Source organism: Nematolebias whitei, chromosome 20 (genome assembly GCF_014905685.2).
Source record: "Nematolebias whitei isolate Nwh7 chromosome 20, NemWhi1, whole genome shotgun sequence".
Lineage (NCBI taxonomy): Eukaryota > Metazoa > Chordata > Actinopteri > Cyprinodontiformes > Rivulidae > Nematolebias > Nematolebias whitei.
The window spans coordinates 26081127-26104204 of record NC_056517.1 but is presented as its reverse complement, the minus strand read 5'-3'; the positions used below and the strand labels follow the sequence as shown (position 1 = coordinate 26104204).

Here is a 23078-nt window from a genome sequence, read left to right as displayed (position 1 = left end):
TATATATATATAATACAACACAAGCTTTCTGGAAAAAAAAAAGAAGTAATTGTGTTCATGCTCCATCCTCCTACATGTTTGTTTCTTTTTTCACTCCCACACCTCTTCACTTGTAAGGTTATATAACAACCGTGCAGGAAGGATTAAAGTGAATCTCAGTATTTTTTTACATGGTTTTTTATAGTTCTAGGCATTTTTTTTCCTCTAACTTATTTGTGTCTGTGTTTTAAGGAATTTCCAAATTTTCCAAGGACTGCCATTTTATCACAATGGATATAAAAGGGATGGTAACAAGAATAAGGATTTCTCTGCCAAGAATCCTCCACAAAATACCAGTTTAGTGAAAGATTAGATGAGACTCACCAACTGGATGGTGGAAATGGACTTGCCCCTCTGTGACTGGCCATTGCAGGTCAGTTCTAAGGGAAGGTCATTGGAGTGACCCTAAAAACAAAATAACATCACTGGACCATTGTTCCTTAATGTGCACTGTCATGACAAATGTGTTTGTTTTTGCAAAACTCTCACAGTTTAACAGCCAGATTAAAAAAAAATCTGCTGCAGTTTCAGCCCTTTTCTCATGGAGAACTATCTTTTTTCAGTGTCAGTAAATTTATAAAAGGGGGAAAGAAGAAACTCACATGGGCATGAGAAGGGACTAAATAAGAAAATACTTTTTCAATAAGAAAAAATCCATAAATCCCAGCAATCAAGCACAGAATCTTCCACAAATATGCCTTGTCTTCATTATAGAGTTCTTCATCATGACTGTGAGTTCCATCATGAAGACCAAGGATCTGCACAGGACACAAAAATGAGCATGTTTATTTTCACCCTTAAAGCACACGTTTGACTAGTTTTAGTGCTGTGGAGGTCTTGCACCTGTGGTATGAGGTGCAGGAGAGCATCTCCTGAGAGTGTTCCCACTGCCAGACCCACAAACAGCTGCAGGATGAGTGTGTAGGTCTCCTGACAGGAGTTAAAAAACACCAGACAGATACCCAACATGGAACTCACTGTGATGACCAGGACAGCAGTCGTGCTGTAGCCGTACTCTGCAGGAAGGAGGAATCTTTGAGTATACTTTCTTTGTTCAAACCATTGTTAAATAATAACAAATCCTTGCTAAACTCAAATCACAATTAGAAGACTGCCTTACTCTCTATAGCAGTTGGTGGAGACCCTCCTGTTTTTTGTTCTACTGATCCACAGGCATTGCATAGCAACTGCTGAATAATGGCAGGGCAGATTTGTCTGAAGTGCATCTTGGAAATGGGCAAATGAGGGTCCAGATCAAAAATATCCACCAACTGTTTTGCTGAAAAACACACCTGAATGGGTTCAATTGAAAAATATAAACTGATGTGGAAATGAGCAGACGGCCTTTGAACTCGAGGTTCAAATTATCTGCAAGTAGTTTAAACACATTTTTAAAAATTTTCTTAAACATAAATGTTCTTCTCTTCCTCACCTGTTCCCATCCTTTCTCAGTTTTATGGCCGCTGTTTTCCAGTGACTTCATAGACAGGTCTTGTGTGCTTCCTTTATTGCTCCGCCTCTTCCTGTGGTGCTTTGCTCCTACGCCTAACTGACGAAGTAGCTTCTCCAGGTCTAAGCAGAAAAAAGTCCAAAGATAGTGTCAGTTTTGGCATCAAGACTTCCTCCTTCACAACATTATATTTAGGGGCTGAGATGGGGTAAAGGCAGGTCAGCCGAACTGGGATCAGGTTCAATTCCCAGCCATTCCCACATGTTGTGGCGTCTCTGAGCAAAACATCCAATCTCTAATTGCCCCCAAAGCACCTACGATACATAGCTGCCCACTGCTCCACCTGGGTGTATCCCAGGTGTGATGGGTTAAATACAGAGAACTAATTTCGCCATTGTATGGAAACATACAATGATGACAACACATAGCACTTTATTTATTATAGTTATAAAATGACGAAGACAAAAATAATAATTTATAAGGGATGCTTTGTGGTTCAAGCTGTTCATATACCTATGTCTAAACAGATGCAGAAGTTTCACATGGTTAGACTTTATTGTTGGATTCATTATTTTTATGAAACCCAGTTGAACGGCTATATTTTGACACATGAGAGGCCATAAGTACTCATAATGTATCACATGAAATATAGGTATAATAAACTTGGAGATACAGTAAATATTTCATACCGTTTTCAAACCAGTTGCTTTCTGTTTTTTGACTGAGCCATTTAAACATTTTGATTTTTATTGGTCTGTTTAGCCATTTAATAGTAGATTGGCTACTGTGTCCTCTTTGATGACCTAGTTTTAGCTGTTACCAAACACATGGTCTTACATTTGACCAAATGAGTCATAGAGTCTGTGGTTGATTCAGAGACTACAAGATGCCCAGGACTAGTGGCTGTAAAAATCAGCCTAAATCACCAACTGCCACTGTGCTTGACAAGTGGTCGGAGGCATCTGTGCTGTGTTTGGTTTCTTCAAAAGGGGTGCTGTGCAGTATGGCCGAACCTATTTGCACTCATCTGTCCAAAAGATGTTCCAGAAGTTTTTTTTTCTTTTAAATATATCTTTACAAGCTTCAGCCAAGAAAACACATTATTTGTAACAAGAAACTTCTCCCCTGACAAACCTTTCTAACAAATTATGAAAGAATAATAATTGCTCGTGTCTATCCTACTTGGCATTTCATTTACTCAAACATGAATATTCCAGACAACCAAATTGCCAAATCGTCTACTTTTAATAAGGTGCTCACATTTGCTGATGATCCATACATTTAATTATAAGTGTCTGAGTCCTACTTTATGCTATGTTGCTAAGTACTGTAGTTAGTAACAGGATGCTCTTCATATTTTTTTTTTTTAACAAGACGGTATTTAAAAAGTTGGGACAAAGTACTGAACTTTGTTTAACTTACCAATTATCTGAAGGTTGTTTGTAGAATTTAGAGATTGAAAAATGTAATCTGTAAAGAAGGTGGGAGATGGGAGGTTCCTCTGTGTGAAACAGTATCCACGCAGGATGTAGCTGATTATGATTGCTGCTACTTTGGGTACCAGAGTTACTCTAACACCTGGATTTCCCTCTGCGTCAACATCTTCTAAAAGGCGAGCCGAGTCAATACACTGAAAGCAAAGACGAAACATTCATACGTACATCTGCATGTGTTTCAATAGGATACATCTGTCTAAAAACACTTCCTTACTGGCAAATCCAATACGTCCTGTTTGGAAGGGTGGTAGTGTTGGTTAATGAGCTGTAAAATACTTTGTATCTCGCTGTGTGATAGGAAGTGATTGTCCTCAGCTGGTTCCAGATTGGTTAGAGCCAGAAGGTAGAACTCTAAACTCCCATATGATAAGGAAAGGGAGGTGTCGTTTGAAACACACTGATGTTCCAAGTTAATTATGTAATACAACAGAACAGTTGAGATTCGCTGATAATCTGCCTCGTTGAGATAAATGCTATCACCATCCTCAAGCACAGAGAGGACGATGCTTGGTGTCAGGCACTGGAAACAAAAGACATAGAATTAAACACGGCAAGTTTTATTAAGAGGAAATTGACCAATAATGGCACTTAATCATGATGTACTGAAAAATGGGTCACCTTGACAAACTAAAAACATATTCTGTCTGCAGTCAATGTAAGGTGCTTTTTTGGAGGAAAAAAAAAGGGTTTATGTTGTGAATTTAACAACCAAGCCCAGCTAGACCTACTAACATATTTTAAAAGCTTAGAGAGTTGGTAAAACAATCAAAGTCATAAGAAGCAGCCTATGTAAGCAGTTGCTCTTATTTAGAAATCTTACTTTCAAAGCTTGACACATATAATCCGATTGACGGTCCACTTAATCAACAAGCCTTGCCGGTAAATCCACTCTATGGAGTTCAATTTGCCAAACCAAGGCATATCTAAAGCCACTCAGCATGAATAGAGATCAAGGGCTTAAGTCTCCACACATTCCAGCCATAATAATGTTTACCAGAATATGAGATCAAATCAAACTGTTTATGCAAAGTTTATTTTTCACTGGTTCCTCCATTATAAGATTAAGAAGGGTGTAGATCTTACTTTCTCACACATTTTCTGGGTCATGCCAGTCCTCTCTGCACAATGTACATCTCGGAGCAGTTTGGTAATCAGGTCGCTGGTTCTGTTCTTCTGGAGCCGAAACTTGTCATCACTCCCCAGAGTTAGATTCAAAGTCCTGAGAGCTTCCTGGAGGTAGTCTTGGTCCTGCGCGTTGCTTTCTAGCACTCGCTCCAACACAAAAAGATGCAGCAGTAGCACCAAACATGGAGCAGTGCTCCTAAAGTGCATGTTCCTATCAGCGCTGTCAGACGCTCTCAAGCTCCCAGGACTGTCTAGGGGACTGAAACACAAAAGTGAATGTCAGAATACATGATCACGAAAATCAAAAACGAGATCTGAAGGAAAGTTAACGACCATAATAAACCTTAAGCTACCAATAGAGAAGAGCAGTGATTTGTTCTTGCGCAGGGAGGCAGTAGTAAAAGTATGCCTGATCTGATGGAGAACAAGAAGACTCAGCAGGCAACCCTTCCACAGAACCAGTCCTTACAGTGCCTAATAGTCAAAGCCTGGGCCCCTCAGTGCACAACAAAAGGATTAGTGCAGGCAAGTGAGAAAGTACAGAGCAGAAACTTTGGGGGGATGAAGGTGGGTAGGGGGACTAGAGACAATAATTAAAATTGAGAGAAATTGGGTAGGTATGGAGCACTGCTATTCAAAAGTGATGGGCAAAGACTGTACAAGAAGTACTTACATTTACTTTAGTTGACAAGTTGGGGAGTTGCATTTTTTTTAATGCTGTGGTCTGAAGGTTTGGTTCTGCGATGGACTTGCAATCTATCCAAGACTTACCCCACTTTTTGCACAGTGTCTGCTGAAAATAGACACCACAACACTGGAAAGAAGAAGGGAGTCTGTAGGTGTGGCTGGATGTAGGCTTGGTTTTATTGTTTCTTTGGCCTGTTACCATTTTGTAGTTTCTTTTAAGATCCTGTTTAGTGTTAATTCTACTTTGTATTACAACCCTTAATTCCTGTCTTATTTAGAATATTTTTCTTTACTTTTGTTTTCCATCCCTTGCTGTTCTGCCCAGACGGTTAGTCTGTGTCTCGTCAGTGGTACTTGTTCTTGTCCTTAAACCTTTTTGTTTAAGCATCTATTGATCAATCCCATACTTCCCGCCCATCATGTCCTGGACCCACTTCCCCTGCCAATTAACTTTTTTTTTTTTTTTACATTTTTGAAGATAATTTACTTATAATTAGATTTTTGTACCTACCATTGTTTTCTGAACCTTAGGCTCAGTAAGTTTAAAGTTTTTGTTTCTTCTGATCTCTTGTCATTGTCTTATGACAATAATTTGCTGTCTTTTCAAACCATTTTAAGTAATACAGTTCTGATGAATTTGTATTTGTCAGCTTAAATGAGACAAGAGTTTGTTTGTGTGAGTAAATGTGATTTGGCCCCATTCTCAAATCCTTTTCCAATTTTTGACATCTCTGATTCATCAAGGATCAAACATACAGGGCAAAACAGACTAAGCTTAGCATTCTCTTGTGGAATACACCTTTGTCTAAATCAGCCCAGCAGCAACAAGATTATTTGTAATGTGTTGTTACATAAAAAATGGCTGTATCGCCAGATATAAAAAGTCGTGAAAGCTTACCAATTTTCCCTGGATTGTGCTTATCTCCCCTCTGCCTGTTTTAGATGCTGGAATTAGGTTTGTTTTCCTCTGTAGCTGAAGGCTGACTTCACTAAAGGAACCAAACTTTTAGCACTTGTTTGAGGAGCATTCTAGAGCATTGGTGCTGGTTATAAAAACCCAGCACACCAAAAAAAAAAAAGAAAAAAAAAGTTGAGTAAGCTCCTAAAGATTAGCTACAACAGCCTTGAAGCCAAGTGACTACTATACCTCATTTGTAGCAGTGAGGCGTATGGCATGGCAATCTTTTGTTGCCCACACTGAAGTTTGGCAAGAGTCTTGTATTTGTTTAGTTTGTATAGAGGCTGAAAATGGTAAATTAAACCTAAGTATCTTTTTTGTGCGTCTCCACAGACTAGTGTTGTGCAAGGTCACCCCTCACAGGAACAAAATTCTGACTGAACTGGCAAGTAGACAAGACCAAGTGGTTTGCTGCCGCCTTAAAACAACTATGGCCAAAAATTTCATAGCAAAGACATCTTTGTCTCAGTTTTTAGCAAACTGGCTGCCTGTTCATTTTACTCTTTTTTTTTTGTTTGTTTTGAATGGCTTGGCTCCCAATTATTTAACTGAACTTTTTTTTAAACTTTTTTTTTAATTTTTTTTATCCCTAATAAAGCACTGAGATCCTCCAGCTAGATCCCAAACTCTGGAAAACCTGCTCCTGCTCTCTGTCAGAGTCAGAGATTTATTTGTCATTCACATCTCATGTGGTACATGTGGTGGAACGAGATTATGTACACAGGGTCCCAGTTACATCCAACAATAAAATATAAAAGAAAAGCAGTAATAAGGTCTAAGATAGGAACTAAGAAAAACATCAGCTAAACAATACACTAAGCATAAAAACATTATGTTGAACATGAGTTTGTGTGAGCAGATGAGCAAGCATGAACACAACAACATGAAACAGATCAGCTGCAACATGATGTGATTTTTCACAGTGATTATCCTGGTTAGACATAAATGCTGTTCCTCAGTCTAGTGGTCCTGCACTTAATGCTCCTTAACCTCCTTCCTGAGGGGAACGGAACAAAAAGTGTGTGTGCTGGGTGAGTGGGGTCCTTCATGATGCAGGTGGCCCTCTTCCTGCAGCTAGAGGTGTAAATGTCTGTGATGGTGGGGAGGCTGACTCCAACAGACTTCTGTGCAGCCTTCACCACTCTCTGCAAAGCTTTTCTTTCTGCAGCTGTGCAGCCTCCATGCCACATGTTGATGCTGGAGCACAGGATGCTCTCCACTGCACACCTGTAGAAGGAGGTGAGTACTGAGCTTCCCAGTCCAGCTCGTCTCAGCTGCCTGAGGAAGCAGAGTCTCTGATGTGTTTTCTTGATCAGGCTGGTGGTGTTGTTGCTCCAGCTTAGGTTGTCATTCAGGTGTACACCCAAGTACTTGTAGCTGGAGACCACTTCCACTGCAGATCCTCTTGGGGTGTAGGTGTGTTTGTTCCTTCTGAAGTCCACAATCATCTCCTTTGTCTTCACATTGATGTGAAGGTAATTATCTTCACCCCAGCTCTCCAGGTGTTCCACCTCCTGCCTGTAGCTGGACTCATACTTGTTTGTGATGCATCCCACCCCCGCTGTATCATCTGCAAACTTTACAATGTGACAGCCTAGATGGGTAGATGCACAATCATATGTGAGCAGAGTGAACAGGAGAGGGCTCAGCACACATCCTTGAGGGGAGTCAGTACTTAGGGTTATGGTGGAGGAAGAGAAGTTGTGGATCCTCACTGACTGAGGTCTGTTTGTTAAGAAGTCTAGTACCCAGTTGCAAATGGGGGGGCTTAGTCCTAGTGTGAGTAGTTTGTCCATTAGTGTTTGGGGAATCATGGTGTTGAAGGCAGACGTGAAGTTCACAAAGAGCATACGGACGTAGGAGTCCTTCTTCTCCAGGACCACAGAGGAGATGGCATCCTCTGTTGATCGGTTCTCACGGTATGCATACTGATGAGGGTCCTCATTGATGTTGATGGTTGTTTTGATGTGGGTCATGACCAGTTTTTCGAAGCATTTAGCGACTATCGGGGTGAGGGCCACTGGCCGATAGTCATTCAGACCAGTCACTGTAGAGCTTTTTGGAACTGGGATGATGGTGGCGGTCTTCAGGCAGGTGGGAACGTTCGCCAGGGTAAGTGAGCTGTTAAAAATGTCAGCCAGCATCTCGCAGAGCTGATCAGCACATTCTATCAACACTTTCCTGGGGATGTTGTCTGGGCCGGTTGCTTTGTGAGCATTAATCCTCCTGAAAGTACTCCTTAATTCTGCTGAGGGCATGCTGAGAAGTTCTTCATCCGGTGGTGAGGTGAGTTTGGTGCTGGGTGGTCTGTTCGGGTCTTCAAAGCATGTATAGAACTTCTTGAGGGCATCAGGCAGAGATGGGTCTTTGGGGCATTGTTCGCGCCTGCCTTTATAATCTGTTATACACCTAATGCCCCTCCACATGCTCCGTTGGTCTTGTGAGGTGAATTGACCCTCGACCCTATGTGCATATGTGGCCTTGGCTCTCTTAATACCAGCAACCAGCTCTTTCCTTTTCCTTCTCAGCTCCTGTGAGTTTCCAGACCTGAAAGCAGTGCTCCTGGCTTCCAGCAGGGTGCACACCTCTGCATTCAGCCAAGGTTTTCTGTTCGGGTAACTTTTAACTTATCTTATGGTGGAAACGTTGTTAGTACATGTACTACTGTACCCCAGAACTGCGGATGTATATTGGTCCAGATATAGTGCCCCTTCATTTTCAGCAGCTTCTCTGAAGACCTCACAGTCTGTTCTTTCAAAACAATATCTTAGTATGAGGCCACTGTCCTGGATACAAGATTTAACTTTCTTTTGTACCGATCTGGAATGTCTCAGTGGGGGCAGGCCAGCACAAACTTTTACTCACGTAAATGCACAGTCCTCCTCCCCTCCATTTCCCCGTTAGCTCGCTGCAATGATCCGCTCAAAAAAAAAAGAAGAGTCTGTCATCCAGCTAGAAGGCTGAATCTGGCATTTCGCTTGTAATCCATGTTTCTGTGAGGCAAAGCACCACACACTTCATCACCTCTTCTGAGGTGCCTGCTCTCAGACGAAGCAAATACATCTTGTTGTCCAATGAGCAGACGTTCGACAGAAAGAGAGATGGTATCGGGAGTTTTCCAGCTTTAGCATTAGCACGTAGCCTCACCATAACCTCCCGTACTGCAGAGTCTATACAATATTTTAATCACCCCCAGAAAAGTAAGTTCTTTACACTGGCTTTTAATTCAAGATCAGTTTGAGTTTCATCATAATTATGAGGTTGCAATGTTTCCTGATTTTAGTTTGTTAATTCCCACTTATTTCTTTGCACTTGTTGTTTTATGTGATTTTTTTACATGCTGTAAATGTGCTATATAAATAAATTTTGTTAAATAATTATATAAAATTGTAATTACAAATTTTATAAACCTTTATGTTATTGTCAATTGTCACATTACGCAGTAATTTAGGCAGAAATATTGTGATATTCTTAACGGAAGTCTCCAAGTAGCAACCAAAAGGCTTCAACTAGTTCTGCTTCCAAGCGGCACAGTGGCTCAGTTGTTAGAGCTATTGCTTCTCAGCAAGAAGTTTGCAGGATCGAATCTTAGCTGGGGACCAGCATTTTAGAGATGAATATTAGAAGTGTGTATATCGGTGCATAATGGGCCAATTATCACTCGTACTGATATGTCCCCAAATGCATATCTGCCTAAAATATTGGCCCTACCAATATATCGGTCTAGCTCTAATGTTATGTTATATTATTTATTTGTCATATGCAGGTTAACACAAGGTTGACAATGCAATGAAATGTTCAGTATGAGAAGAACTGATTTAACTCGCTAAACAATTCAATTCAATTCAAAAACACTTTATTAATCCCAAAGGGAAATTATTTGTTGTTGTAACTTGTTATCCTCATTGCATTAAGAGATGTTATAGATACTGATGGATGTAAACAGGAAGGATCTCTTGTAAAGGTCCATCCCACAGTGGATCCTATGGATCCTAAGAAACTGAAACAGAACTCCTCCCAAAGCGATGGCCACTCCTCCCATCAGTCTGCCGAGCTCCTCGTCGCTGCGGACATCCAACTGTATGTGCCAAGGGACGATCCTATTCTTCCGCTGTCATGAGCCGTGTTTCCTGCTAGTTCCAGGATCTCAGTGGTCAGGCACTCAAGCACAGCTGGCAGGTTGCTGAGAGTGCATCCACAGAGCCTCCTTTTCAACTCATTTGAGATTTGTGGCTGTAGTTGAGATATTATTTGAGCTTTTGAGATGTTAATCAGCTGCAGTTGGTTGTAGAAAACTGCCTTGTTGCCATGGTTACGCATCATAACAAATGTCCAAAACTAAAAAACAAAAAAAACAAAAAACCTAAAGCATGCAATAATGGTACAAAATAAAGTACCAAAAAGTGAAAAAGAATGGATAGTTCTCCGTCCACTATTTGCACTTGCAAAAAAAAAAGTAGAAGCTTATGTATAAATATCAGTGTAATGCAAAACTGATTTTTTTTAAACTATGTTTGCATAAACTGTTATAAAACATTAAATAGGAGTTTATTTAAAATGGCATCAATCCATTTTGGTGTTGGCTCCACTTGGGCTATATGATATCTGTTTGTTAACTAAACTGAGGGCAATCAAGGAGCAATCTACAACAGGTGGGATAATTGCTCTGACCCTGACTTTAAAAAAAAAATCTGAATTATTGATGTAAGTTTAGGAAAACTAAAGTGGTTATTATTTTCCTTCTAGTTTATTCAGCAGTGTTGGGTGGTTTTAAAGTACAACACATTCGATACAGTATACAAAGTTTGCACATTTACTGGTAATTTTAATACTTAAAATCCTAAAAGGTGGAGGAAAAAAAGACAACTTTGTTTAATTTATTTTCATTTAATTGATATCTATTTACAGTATAAGAAAGAGGCTCATAAACAGTTCATTGAAACGGTAGCTCTTCCAGCTTGCATTGAAAAACATATTCATCTTTATTTGAACATGCAAATATTTTTGGTCACACTGGTTAGACAAAAGAGAAAATTTCTACAGATTTCACAAATAACATTTTTAATTTGCTTTTTTTAAAAAAAAACATTATCTTGTTCATATTTTACTAAGTGCGATGTCAGTGCTTGCAGCAAGACTTGTAAATTTTTATAGTTAAAATCTTTCAGCTAGTCTTCTGAAAATGATGAGACTACCACATAAATACTCTGGATCATTTCTCTTTTGTGCGGATCAGCATTTCACATACAGTATCTTCCTATGCTTGCTCATTCTGCTCTATATTGTCCACCAGGCCTCTAGTGTCTACGGGAGCTCGGGTCAGATTGTTGAAGTATAAATTGTTGTCAAAGGTGCAGTCTCCAAGAGCAGGAGTGGGTATTTGTATCCGTTTGCGGAAAAGCAGGAAGGCACCGAGTCCAGCAATGGCAATTATCGTCAGCACCACAGCCACGGTGATGCCAGCAGATCCATGTGAAGCTTCTTGAATGACAGGAGCTAAGGAGGGAACACAGAAGTGTTACCAGTTAGGCAGCTTTAGCATGAAATGTAATGCAGTTCCTTTTCAAATAGTTTTTTATTGACTTACCAGCAGATGGAACCTTTTCTGTGGCTTTTATAGCTAAAATATATATACATAGAAAGTAGTAAGTGTACGTAATCGATTGATGACTTGGAAATGGGAAAAAAATATCAGATTTTACTTACTTTTAGGTGTTTTGCAGATGTAAGACCTGTATCTGCTGCAGGTGGTTGTGCTCCATTGTCCACTGTCAGAATGGATGTTCACACACAAGTCTGACTTTGGCATTCCTGTTTTCCAGTTGGTGTAGTCCACAATGCTGTTATCAATCCACATCCACTCATCTGGAAGCAAGACACATTTCTTTAGCGAGTAAAGCTATACTGAATTAACCATTGCTCCTAAAATGTGCTTTATTTATTTGGTGTATATAACGAAATCTTTATTCTTCGGTGCAGTTGTAAATGCAGTCAAAAACCACATATGGTTGTTTAAGCTTCAAAGGATGAAAGTAAGTTTTGTTTAGATGGTCAGGCTGAATTTTACTTTTTATCACAACTGCTTCACATTTACAAGAATTTCTGAACAATTCTGAAACCTCTGCTCTTCGGTGCATGCTCAGGAATTAAAAGCAAGCTTCTGATAGAAGTGTACTCAGACTTGCATATAGTATCACTTCCCTCTGTTTTTTTTCTCCCTAAAATAAATTTGACCAAAAAACAACTTGTCTAAGAATGATTATAAATAGGAACACCTCTCTTTACTTGGTTGACGTGACATATTCTTGCCATCATAAAATCTGTGGCAGCTGGTTGTTCTCGTATTATTTCAAATAGGTTTTCAAATGAGATCAAGGGATGTTGTAGTATTTGTAAAGACACATAATCAGAGTTTAACTTCATTATTCTTACCGTCATGAGACTTGTAAAGACCAATCCAGAAAGATTTTGCACTATCCTGCAGAAGTTCAATAGTCTGCTGTATAAACTTCTCCTCAACTGGGTCTTGGATGCTCACTAAAGATGCACCTGACAACACCAATGACAGAGTTATAGTTTATGCATAAAGAAATAATGTATCAAAAACAAAAAAATAATAATATTTACCCATTTTCAGACATTCAACTGAGGCTTGGGCCCAGTTGTCCACCATTGAGCTTAAGAAAGCATAGCAATGACCTCTGAAAGGTATCCATGGTCTTTGTTTCTTCGACTCTGGACAGTTGCCAGGAAGCTGTGGCGGCTCCGTCGGAGCTACCTCTGTGGGAAACAAAATGCACATTTCAGCCCAGTGTTAAAAAAAAAAAAAAAAGTTAGGTCAGTGTTTCATAAAAAAGTGGGAAAAGAAAATTGCCTAACCTGGAGATGTTTTGCAAATAGAATAGTAGGTCGTGGTGCACGGTGATGTCTTCCATGTGTGGTCCACATCTATATACACACAACCATAGTTCCTTTTTGGCTCATTCTTGCCCCATTTTGTGTAGGAGAGAAGCCAGTTGTCAACCCACTTGTAGCGACCCCCTGTCTGAAAATAATAATAATTATGATAATTTAAAATAAAATTACATTTAAAGTTGTACTTGAAACTAAATGATTCAAAAACAGGTGGACAGTTACCACATTGCTATTGAGGCCAATCCAGATAGGCTCTTTGAGCTTGGAAATCTGCAAGGTGATGTATGCCTGGATTACAGGGGTTAGGATACTGGCCAGATCAGCATCATCTGCCTGACACAGTCTCCGAGCCTCATCCCACCTCATCTTCTGAGTCACCACTTTGTAGGAGTCATTGCCTATCTTGTAAAAGGTCTTTGGTGAGACAGTGGTGGGTGGAACTACAATCTGGTGGTCTGAATGAACAAGATGCACAAGTTAATGCTTGACAAGGTTATTATTACCTGAATATAAGTGATGTTTTTCTCCTGATGACTCATTGGTTAGAATGCTATTTGTACTTGTGTTGCACTTTTGTCAGTACAGTCCACAGCAGCCAAGTGTTTGATCTATGTTTAGGTGTTACTGATGGTTTAAGTCAGGCGGCTCTGTCCATAAAGTTGATTTTCTTCTGCTGATTCCCTGAGATTCAGTGACAAACACTGACTGCCATTTCTAACCTATTTTATTTTATTGGATATTCATTTTTTTTACTTTTAAAGACATTCATTCATGTTTATTTTCTAGAAGCTTTTTTCTCGCTAATGTTTTGGTTTTACAACTTTCCAGTTTTTGCACTTGCATCCAAAATTTAGACGCAAAGACCTGAAAACGTCCAACCTGTTACACATTCCAGGCTGAGTTACCCTCTTAAAATATACATTTTTTGTAACATTTCCATTACAGTATTTCAACCAGCAGCTCAGTATCTCCCTTATTTCTTGTCAATCAGCCAGACACATCAAATCATTAAAGATTTTAAGTGCTCTGTTTTCGCAAATTTAGACCGTAAATGGTCACTTATTTTTATAAATTACAAGGTTGTTTCAAAATTCATGCTTTATTTTTGATTAAGTGATTCTTGGTTTCAATTTTCAAGCGATTGTGCAAAAACAGATGACTCTGGCTGGTTGGTTGACTGCTTCCCTTCAGTTATGTTCATTCATACTTGTAAGAAATGTTTGAAAATACCAGAATGGCAAACTGTTAACTGAAATAGTTTAGTCAAATATGAGTTTTTTTTCATGCATGAATTGGTTTTGCAAGGACTTGCACTTGTTTCTTGTTCCTCCACAAAATGTGATGTTACTCACCAACATTTTTTTTGCAGATGAAGCTATGTTTTGCACTACAGTCCTCCACCTTCCACTGTCCTTGCAGCTTTTTGGTGCTGCCTACCATGATCACGCAGTCAAACACCTGTCAGGAAGAACAAGGTGTGTTAGTTTTCAGTTTTATCTGTGTGTTCTCAAAATACATGTATATAAATTATATATATATATATATATATATATATGTGTGTGTGTGTGTGTGTGTGTGTGTGTGTGTGTGTGTGTGTATACGGTCACAATAACCTCGTCATTAAAATAACGCCCATCAGCTGAAGGGTGCCCTTTGGCCCAGTTGGTGTATGAAATGCCTTTGCCATCTGTCCACACAAAATGCATCTCCCAGTTGACATCATTCATTCCAATCCACAGATCGTCACTGTAGTATAACATCTGTGTTGTTAAGAATGCTGGAAAAGAGAAAACAAGATTTCTCAACTCGTTCGAAATTTAAACTATGTGCAGACAAACAGTAATCATAATATTGGTTAGTAATGTGTAGTAGCATTGCTAGTAGGACTGACCTTGCTCCTTCTCGTTGACTATGGACACCACATTACCTCCTTCTTGAATGCAATTTGTCCTGGCATCCTCCCAGTTCTTCTTGTCACTCGTAAAAAATTTGTAGCACTGTATTAACAAGACAAATTTGCCATATAAATCCCCACTGTCCTTAAAACTATGGTCAGAGTCAATAAGTTACATTTGGTGAGTATTGGAGTTGAAACCCATCTGACCCTACATCAGGCTAGTTTTTAATCATAATGTTATTGTATAGAATATTCGTTCTTTCACTGACACTTTTTTAGTATTGACTGACCAAGAAAGTCAAGACAGCAAGTTATGTGTGCAATGCAAATATTCAGAAGTAAATATTGTGCTGTATTAACAATCAGGGGGGCAGCACGGTGGCGCAACTGGTAGAGCTGCTGCCTCTCAGCGAGCAGGTCCTTGGTTCAAACCCCGGTCCAGGGGCCTTTCTGGGTGGAGTTTGCATGTTCTCTCCGTGCATGCGTGGGTTTTCTCCGGGTACTCCGGTTTCCTCCCACAGACCCAAAACATGCATGTTAGACTGAATGGTAACTCTAAATTGTCCCTAGGTGTGAGTGAGAGAGTGAATGGTTGTTTGACTTGTTTGTCTCTATGTGGCCCTGTGATGGACTTGCGACCCGTCCAGGGTGTACCCCGCCCCTCACACAGTGATTGCTGGACATGGGCACCGGTGACCCCCGTGACCCAAAATGGAATAAGCGGGTAAAGATAATGGATGGATGGATTAACAATCAGGTGAAAAGTGCCCAGCAGACACTTCTGCTGAAAATATCAATATTGGCTGATATTTAAATTCAGAAATTTGGATCGGATTTGAACCCACAGAAGCTGACCAGTACCACGTATACCTAGAAGTTTGGAAGCATGAAAACATTTTTTTCTAAATATATCTACATTAGACTAATAAGTAAGCAGCATGGTGGTGCAGTTGGTAGCTGCTGCCTCTCAGCAAGCAGGTTGCCTTGGTTCAAATCCCGGTCCGGGGGACCTTTCTGGGTGGAGTTTGCATGTTCTCTCTGTGCATGCATGGGTTTTCTCCGGGTACTCCAGTTTCCTCCCACAGACCAAAAACATGCATGTTAGGCTGATTGGTAACTCTAAATTGTCTCTAGTTGTGAGTGAGAGAATGAATGGTTGTTTGTCTCGTTTGTCTCTCTCTATGTGTCCCTGTGATGACTGGAGACATGTCCAGGGTCTCCCCCACCTCGTGCACAGTGATGGCTGGACATGGGCACCAGTGACCCCCGCGACCCAAAAAGGAAGAAGCGAGTAAAGATATGGATGGATGGATAGACTAAGTAGTCTTTGTTGTGTGATATATTTAGTTATTTATTTTTTGTGATTACCTTTCCTTGAAAAGCAAGCCACTCGGGCGCACATCCTCCTCTAGGAACTGCCGTTGGTACTATTGTTGCATTGATAAAACTGCTGCTTCTTTTGCAAATGGACGGAAGCTTAAAACCACAATTTATGTCATTCCAATAACCTGAATATGCAGAATTTATAGAGGGAAGTGACAATGGGAAATATTGAGCTGATCATATTTACTAAACCAGCATAAAATGGGATGTTTCTGAATTAGACTTACCCATGCTTTTGTACATCGTCACACAATTTTCATCATTGTTTGCAAAGTTGGGTTCATTGTGTTCCCATGCAGTGTAAGTTACAGGTGTTCCATCTACCCAGCTAAAAAAAAAAGAGAATATGTAAGCATTTTCAAAGACTTGAATTAGCCTACAAGCATATAGGAATCATTCTGATTGCTTTGCATTAAAATTGTAGATTAATTTACCTAAAAGATTTATCCAAATTCACCATCATGCCAATGTAGTACTGGTTTTGAGAACCTTTTGCTATCTGTGTAAACAGAAACATAAGTAAGACTTTAGCTAAACCTAATGTTTACTGTTTGTGGAAACAGACTGGTGAATGAATAGGTGTAATATCGTGGCCATTTTGACCTCCCATGTTTGTTTCTAAAGCAATTTCTCACATTTTTCCAGAGGAACTTCCTCTCACTCTCCCCTGTTAGGACTGCAAGTTCACCAAAGCCTTTCTTGCAGTAGGCTCTGGCAGCTTCCATCGGTAAGATATCATTGTTGATGTAGTATTGGCTGTCATTGTATATGAGCCATCCATCTTCTGTGGTGTTGAATACTGCAGAGAACAAACAGCTGTTAGGAGTCTGCAACCAGCTGCCTGGTGTTGTACTTGTGTGCATGTAGCAGCATTTTGAATCAAATGCTAATGTCAGCATGCTAACAAACTATTTACCATCTCTATTTAGCATGCCAGCTTGCATAACTTTCCCAAGTATTTAGAGTTTGAAGGGCAAAACGTATTATGTTAAAGCTGAAAATCTAATGACGATTTGTTGCAGCAGGCAGTTTTGTTGTTTGTCAAAAGTCAAAGTTTCTTTATTTGTCATTCGCACCACATGTGGTACATGTGCTGGAACTAAATAGTGTACACAGGGTCCCAGTTACATCCAACAAAAGTGTAAATTGTAAAAAACAGTAATAAGACCTAAGATATGAACTAAGAAATATGTTAAACTAAAAATACGCTAAGCACTAGTAGTACAAATACAATAAGCTGAACAACAGCAGCTTGAACATGAGTCTGTGTGAGCAGGCGAGCACAAATGAACACAGCAGCATGAAATGAATCAGCAGCAATGAGATCAGCACCCGATCAGCAATGAGATCAGTGTTTTTTTGCTCTCCTGCTACATCACGTGCATGGCCACATCACACTGCTCTCAACGTATGTACACTTCAGTGATCAGTCTCAAGGTCTTCCTCTGTCTGCTTAGCGCCTGTCACACTGGCTGTAGGAGGCTGTTTCACAGGCATATGTTTCCTCTGGATCTTAGCCTCCAGAGGAGCTCAGAGCCCACTCCCACCATGAGGAATCTCATCCTCCATGGCTTTACACAGAGAAGTGTCAGTGCAGGACATCTGCATAGCAGCTTCCTGGGCTTCTCCGTGCTCATTCATTCATTTTTATCTGCGTGATGTCTCCAGCTTCTCCTGGACTTCCTCTGTCCTCAGAGTTTTATCAGAGTGATGTTGCAAATGTTTTATTGACTTCTCCATCCTGCCTGTTCTCACAGCAGCAGGTTTGACATTTCAACCTTCAGTCTGACGTAGAGATTATTTCTCTCTGCTGCTCAGCGCATCTCAGGTGCACTGATTCAGTGGCATGTAAGTGGCACATAAACTCGTGATTCGAAGGCTCAATATGGATTGTTTCAAAGAGTGTAAGCAGATGTCTGTGTGATTGTGGTTCTGAATGGACCCAGTGAGGCACATCCTGCTTCGCCTTAAACCCACTAGCCATAGCTTTAAAGGGCAAAGCCTGCTGTATATGTAATAGAACATTGGTTACATACTGTAACTCCAGATTATGAGTATAGGCACAGCCTTTTAAGATCTGGGCCTTACTGGCTTCTAAATGGCTGAAGACAAATGCTATTTGGGAGTCTATTTCCTGTCTCAGTGCAATTTATATAGACGGGCGTGGGGCCCACACAGTAGGTGCGCATGGATATGTAAGAGTGTGGGAAAGGTTTATAAAGCCTTGCTCTCTATATAAATAATAAAATAAATGTAACTCTGCTACTTCACGGATTTTCACCTATCACTTGGGTCTCTGGAACGTAACCCCTGTGATAGGTGAGGGATCACTTTGTGTTTACATGATTGTTTAGTTTTGGGGAAGGATTCATTCACTCCCAGATATGTGATAATGTTTTTCTCATAAGAGGAAGAGAGGAAAGATCAGTGCAGTTTCCTGCTGAGGCCAGTGGTTGTAAACAATATAACTTGGGTTTTCTTCTCAAAGAAATTCAGAAAATTTCATGTCATCCAACTTCTGATGTCAACCAGGGAGTCAAGGAGAGGCTGGACAAAGCATACATCAGTGCGCCTCCGAGGGAACTGTACTTAACAATCATCTGCATAAGCAGGTATAAAGTAAAGAAAAATAACTTGAATAGAACCTTGTGGTACCACCCACAGGAGAGGTTCAGAGGTGGAAACAAAATTATTGATGTTGACATATTAACTTCTATCAGAGAGGTGGAACCTAATGTATTGGAGCACTGACTATGTGATGTCCACCTTCTGCTTAAGCCTTGAGATGAGGATCTCGTGTACGTTTTAAAAGGCAGTTGAATATTGCAGTGATGAAATCAGTAGCCAGATGCACGTTTTCCTCACTTCTCTCGTTTTCAAATGTCATTTTGATGATTACAACACTTTATTTTTTTTTTTTTAATTTTTATTTATCAGGAGAATATATAATTGACATTACATACATTAAACAGAATTTACATGACTTCTCCAATTTTTTCTTTTTTTTTTTCCTTCCCCCTTTCCCCCCTCCCTCCCCTCTTCCCCTCCCTCCCCTTCCCCCTTAACCAAAAACAAGACAAAATAAGGAAAGAAGAAACTAAAAAAAAAAAAAAATAAATAAAAAAAAAAAAAAAAAAAAGAGAGAGAGGGGGAGGAGGAACGAACAGGAGGGACCCAACAAACCAAAAGGAAAACAGTATTTCAGTCTTTCATTTATCCTCTAAAAACAAGTCACATGGTAATGTGATGAGTCAATCATATCAGTCTATACGCTATGAAGGTAAAGATTTTACATATGACACAAAGGGTGTCCACTTGTGGGTAAATTTTTCTGAACTACCTTTCACTGTTAGTAAAATTTTTTCCATCTTCAAGTATAATCTTACAGTATTAAGCCATTGTGATGTGGATGGTGGTGTGGGAGATTTCCAGGCGAGCAAAATACAACGTCTGGCAAGGAGAGAGCAAAAGGCCAAGACCTCCCCCTGCTGGCGGGATAGATTAAGTGTGGTCCCAGGAACTCCAAAAATAGCAATAAGTGGATCACTTTGAAACTGAATCTTAAAAACTCCTGAGAGTATGGAGAAAAAATATTTCCAAAACCCTTGCAGTTTTGGGCAGAAAAAGAACATATGACTTAAGTTGCAAGGTGAAGTCTGACATCTATCGCACTGGTCTGGTATTGAGGGGAACATTTTAGATAAACGTGTTTTTGAGAAGTGTACTCTATTTATTACTTTAAATTGTATTAACTGTAGTCTGGCACATGGTGTACTCTGACGTATGCTGAGAATAACTTTATCCCACCATGAATCTGATAGTTTAACACCCAGTTCACGTTCCCATGCAGTTCTAGTTTTACCCGATGAATCAGCCTCTATTGCCATAAGTTTTCCATAAATAATTGAAAGAGGAGATTTCAAATTGGGGCTCAAAACTAAGAGTTCAACCCATGGTGGGTCAGTAGGCAAAGCTAGAAAATTTTGAAACTGCGATGAAACGCAATGCCTAATTTGGAAGTAAAGAAACAAATGTGAAGTGGGTAGATTAAATTTAGAAGACAATTCTGAAAAACTAAGAAATAAACCATCTTCGTACAGGTCTCTCATTGTTCTAATACCTTTCTCATACCAAATTCTATAGGCAGCATTATTAGATGCTGGAGAAAAAATGTGATTCTTTAGTAACGGCATTTTATTAGAGGGTGATACAAATTTAAAGTGGGACCTAAATTGTGACCAGATCCTGAGTGTTGAGAGCACTATAGGATTTGTAGTAACTGAGGATAATTTAATTGGTAATGATGAATAAATAATTGAAGCGGGCGAAAAAGATGCAGAAATCGACTGAATTTCAAGTTTACACCAAATCAGATCAGGTGAATTTAACCAATAAGTCAGTTTATGGATATGTGAGGACCAGTAATACATTGTAAAATTAGGTAGAGAAAGACCCCCGTTTGTGGTGAACTGTTGTAATAAAGAAAGTCTCATTCTGGGGGCCTTTCCGTTCCATAAAAAAGATGAGACCATCTGATCCAGGGACCTGAAGAACTGTTTGGGCAAGAACAGAGGGATATTTTGATATAAAAACAAAAGTCTAGGTAGCACATTCATTTTGATAATATTAATCCTACCAATCAATGAAAGAGGGAGAGAGTTCCATCTCTGTAAATCTGATGCAATTTGGGAAACTAGTGAGGCATAATTCTGAGAAAACATTGAGGGCAAAGTACGTGTAATATTAATTCCTAAATACCTAAATCCCGAGGGACTGAGCCTAAAAGGGATATCAGAAGGCTTAAGCTTTAAAGCTAATGAATTCACTGGATAGCATTCACTTTTAAGTGAGTTAATTTTATAGCCAGAATATGATCCAAATTTTTCTAGAATATTTAAAATTGGGGGAAGACTCCGTAAAGGGTCAGAGACATACAGGAGAAGGTCATCTGCATATAAGGACAATTTAAGCTCGACACCAGAGCGGACGATTCCATGAAAAGAAGAAAGGGATCTTAGAGCAACGGATAGGGGTTCAATGGCTAACGCAAACAAGAGGGGAGAAAGAGGGCAACCCTGTCTAGTACCACGTCCCACCGTAAAATAATCAGATTGGACGGAATTACTGAGAATACATGCTTGAGGGGATGTATAAAGTAGCTTGATCCAAGACACAAACCTCTCTCCAAAACCAAACCCATTAAGAACAGCAAAGAGATATTCCCATTCCACTCGATCAAAAGCTTTCTCGGCATCAAGAGAAATTATCACTTCAGGAGATTTAGAGGAATGAGTTGAAAAAATTGTATTCAACAGTGTACGAGTATTAAAAAACAACTGGCGACCTTTAATGAATCCATTCTGTTCTTGTGAAATAATCCGAGGGAGAACTGTCTCAAGCCGAGTCGCGAGTACTTTAGACAAAATCTTAAAATCCACATTCAAAAGTGAAAGAGGTCTATAGGACTCGCAGGCAGTAGGATCCTTATCCTTCTTTAACAGGAGAGAAATTGAGGCCTGAGTCAAGGTGGGAGGCAACAAGCCCTGCCCAAATGACTCATTATAAACCTCAAGAAGAAGAGGGGCTATTTTATCTTTAAATTTTTTGAAAAATTCGGCAGAGAAACCATCTGAGCCAGGTGTTTTACCACTTTGCATATCCTTAATTGACGCAAATATTTCTTCTAATTTAATGGGAGCTTCAAGTTGGTCAGAAAGCAATTTGTCTATCCTAGGTATGTCAATATCCTGAAGAAAGGCACATAGCTCATTTGAGTCTGCTTGTAGTTCAGACTTATACAAATTGCAGTAGAATTTTTTAAAAGTATCATTAATAGAGACAGGATCTGAAACAAGATTGCCCGACCGATCGTTGATTTGTGATATTATGTGAGAGCCGGCTTTTCGTTTCAATTGATGTGCCAGAAGTCTACTTGGTTTTTCCCCATGTTCATAATAAGTGGCTCGAGATCGTATCAAGAGTCGCTCCGCATCAGATGTAGTTAAAAGATCAAGTTCCATCTGAAGATCCTGTCGCTGTTTCAGCAAATCATGTGACGGATTAACGGCATTTTGCCTATCAATATTCTGAATTTTTGTTGATATTTCTGATATCTTAGTGCGTAGATTTTTATTAATATTAGCTGAAAAAGAGATAATCTGACCCCGAAGATAAGCTTTTAATGTTTCCCACAGTAGTGAGGGAGAAATTGTATCGCTCTTATTGAACCTTAGAAAATCATCAATTGATGATAAGATGAATTTATTAAATGGCTCATCTGATAACAGGAGAGTATTAAATCTCCAACGAGGACTAGAATTGGGTTTGTTTATAAAATTTATATCAATGCTTAGAGGAGAATGGTCTGAAATAACAATCGGATAGTATTCAGAAGACGTGACTCTCTGCATTAAAGAGCTATCAACAAAAAAATAATCTATACGGGAATAGGATTGGTGTATTTGAGAGTAAAAAGAATAGGTCCTTGTTAGTGGATTCCGTGTCCTCCATGGATCTACATATCCATTTTGGGACACAAAATCCAAAATAGATTTAGACATATTAGACTGTGTATAGGACCGAGATGAGGAGCGATCTAATGATGGATTCATTACACAATTCAGGTCTCCAGCTAGAATTAACAAATGAGTATCAAGATATGGAAGTGTGCTAACTAGATTGTTTATAAAATCTGGTTTATCAAAGTTTGGTGCATAAATGTTTACTAATAAAACAGGAGTGTGGAACAAGGAGCCTGCAATTATAAGAAATCTGCCATTTATATCCTTCATTATTCTTGATGCTGTAAAATGAATATTCTTATTAAATATTATGGCAACTCCTCTAGCTTTTGAGTTGAAGCTCGAATGATAAATCTCCCCAATCCATGGATATTTGAGCCTGACTTGATTTGAATTTTGCAAATGTGTTTCCTGTAGGAATATTATGTCTGGGTTCAGGCGTTTCATATGAGAAAATATTTTAGACCGTTTCACTGGATTGTTCAGACCTTTAACATTCCAACTTAGGAATCTAACAGCAGGTGTTGAGGAAACCTTTAAATCACCAGACATGTGACTTGACAGGGATCAAAAATATTGCCATCCCTCCCAATCTCCCCCCCCCCCC

General features: G+C 39.5%; 2 protein-coding genes across 2 annotated transcripts in view; both read right to left on the bottom strand.

Moving 5' to 3' along the window:
• Positions 1-348: 348 nt before the first annotated feature.
• LOC119426377 (zinc transporter ZIP12-like) lies at positions 349-4317 on the bottom strand. The gene is made up of 8 exons (XM_037693939.1): positions 4069-4317; positions 3200-3505; positions 2912-3119; positions 1472-1611; positions 1160-1331; positions 883-1055; positions 642-797; positions 349-444 (listed from the first exon to the last, which is right to left on the bottom strand). The coding sequence occupies exons 1-8, from the start codon at positions 4315-4317 to the stop codon at positions 349-351; spliced, it is 1500 nt and encodes a 499-aa protein (XP_037549867.1).
• Positions 4318-10929: 6612 nt separating this feature from the next.
• The window catches only part of mrc1a (mannose receptor, C type 1a), a 20214-nt gene continuing 8065 nt past the window's right edge, over positions 10930-23078 (bottom strand). Inside the window, exons 17-30 of the mRNA XM_037694333.1 lie at positions 16586-16749; positions 16385-16449; positions 16178-16278; positions 15936-16075; positions 14562-14667; positions 14284-14447; positions 14023-14128; positions 12893-13125; positions 12635-12800; positions 12383-12535; positions 12188-12304; positions 11462-11620; positions 11343-11375; positions 10930-11251 (exon numbers count right to left, since the gene is read on the bottom strand). Of these exons, the coding sequence (XP_037550261.1) occupies positions 11013-11251; positions 11343-11375; positions 11462-11620; positions 12188-12304; positions 12383-12535; positions 12635-12800; positions 12893-13125; positions 14023-14128; positions 14284-14447; positions 14562-14667; positions 15936-16075; positions 16178-16278; positions 16385-16449; positions 16586-16749 (1946 nt within the window). The 3' untranslated portion in view covers positions 10930-11012. The remainder of the gene's footprint in view (positions 11252-11342; positions 11376-11461; positions 11621-12187; positions 12305-12382; positions 12536-12634; positions 12801-12892; positions 13126-14022; positions 14129-14283; positions 14448-14561; positions 14668-15935; positions 16076-16177; positions 16279-16384; positions 16450-16585; positions 16750-23078) is intronic.

Excerpts from the sequence above, each read along its gene's own strand:
- LOC119426377 (XM_037693939.1), bottom strand. The coding sequence starts at position 4,317 with ATGCACTTTAGGAGCACTGCTCCATGTTTGGTGCTACTGCTGCATCTT. Across the intron at positions 1,612-2,911 it reads AAACAACCTTCAGATAATTG|ACCTGGAGAAGCTACTTCGT; the intron begins GTAAGTTAAACA and ends TTTTCTGCTTAG. Across the intron at positions 1,332-1,471 it reads CTGAGAAAGGATGGGAACAG|GTGTGTTTTTCAGCAAAACA; the intron begins GTGAGGAAGAGA and ends GAACCCATTCAG.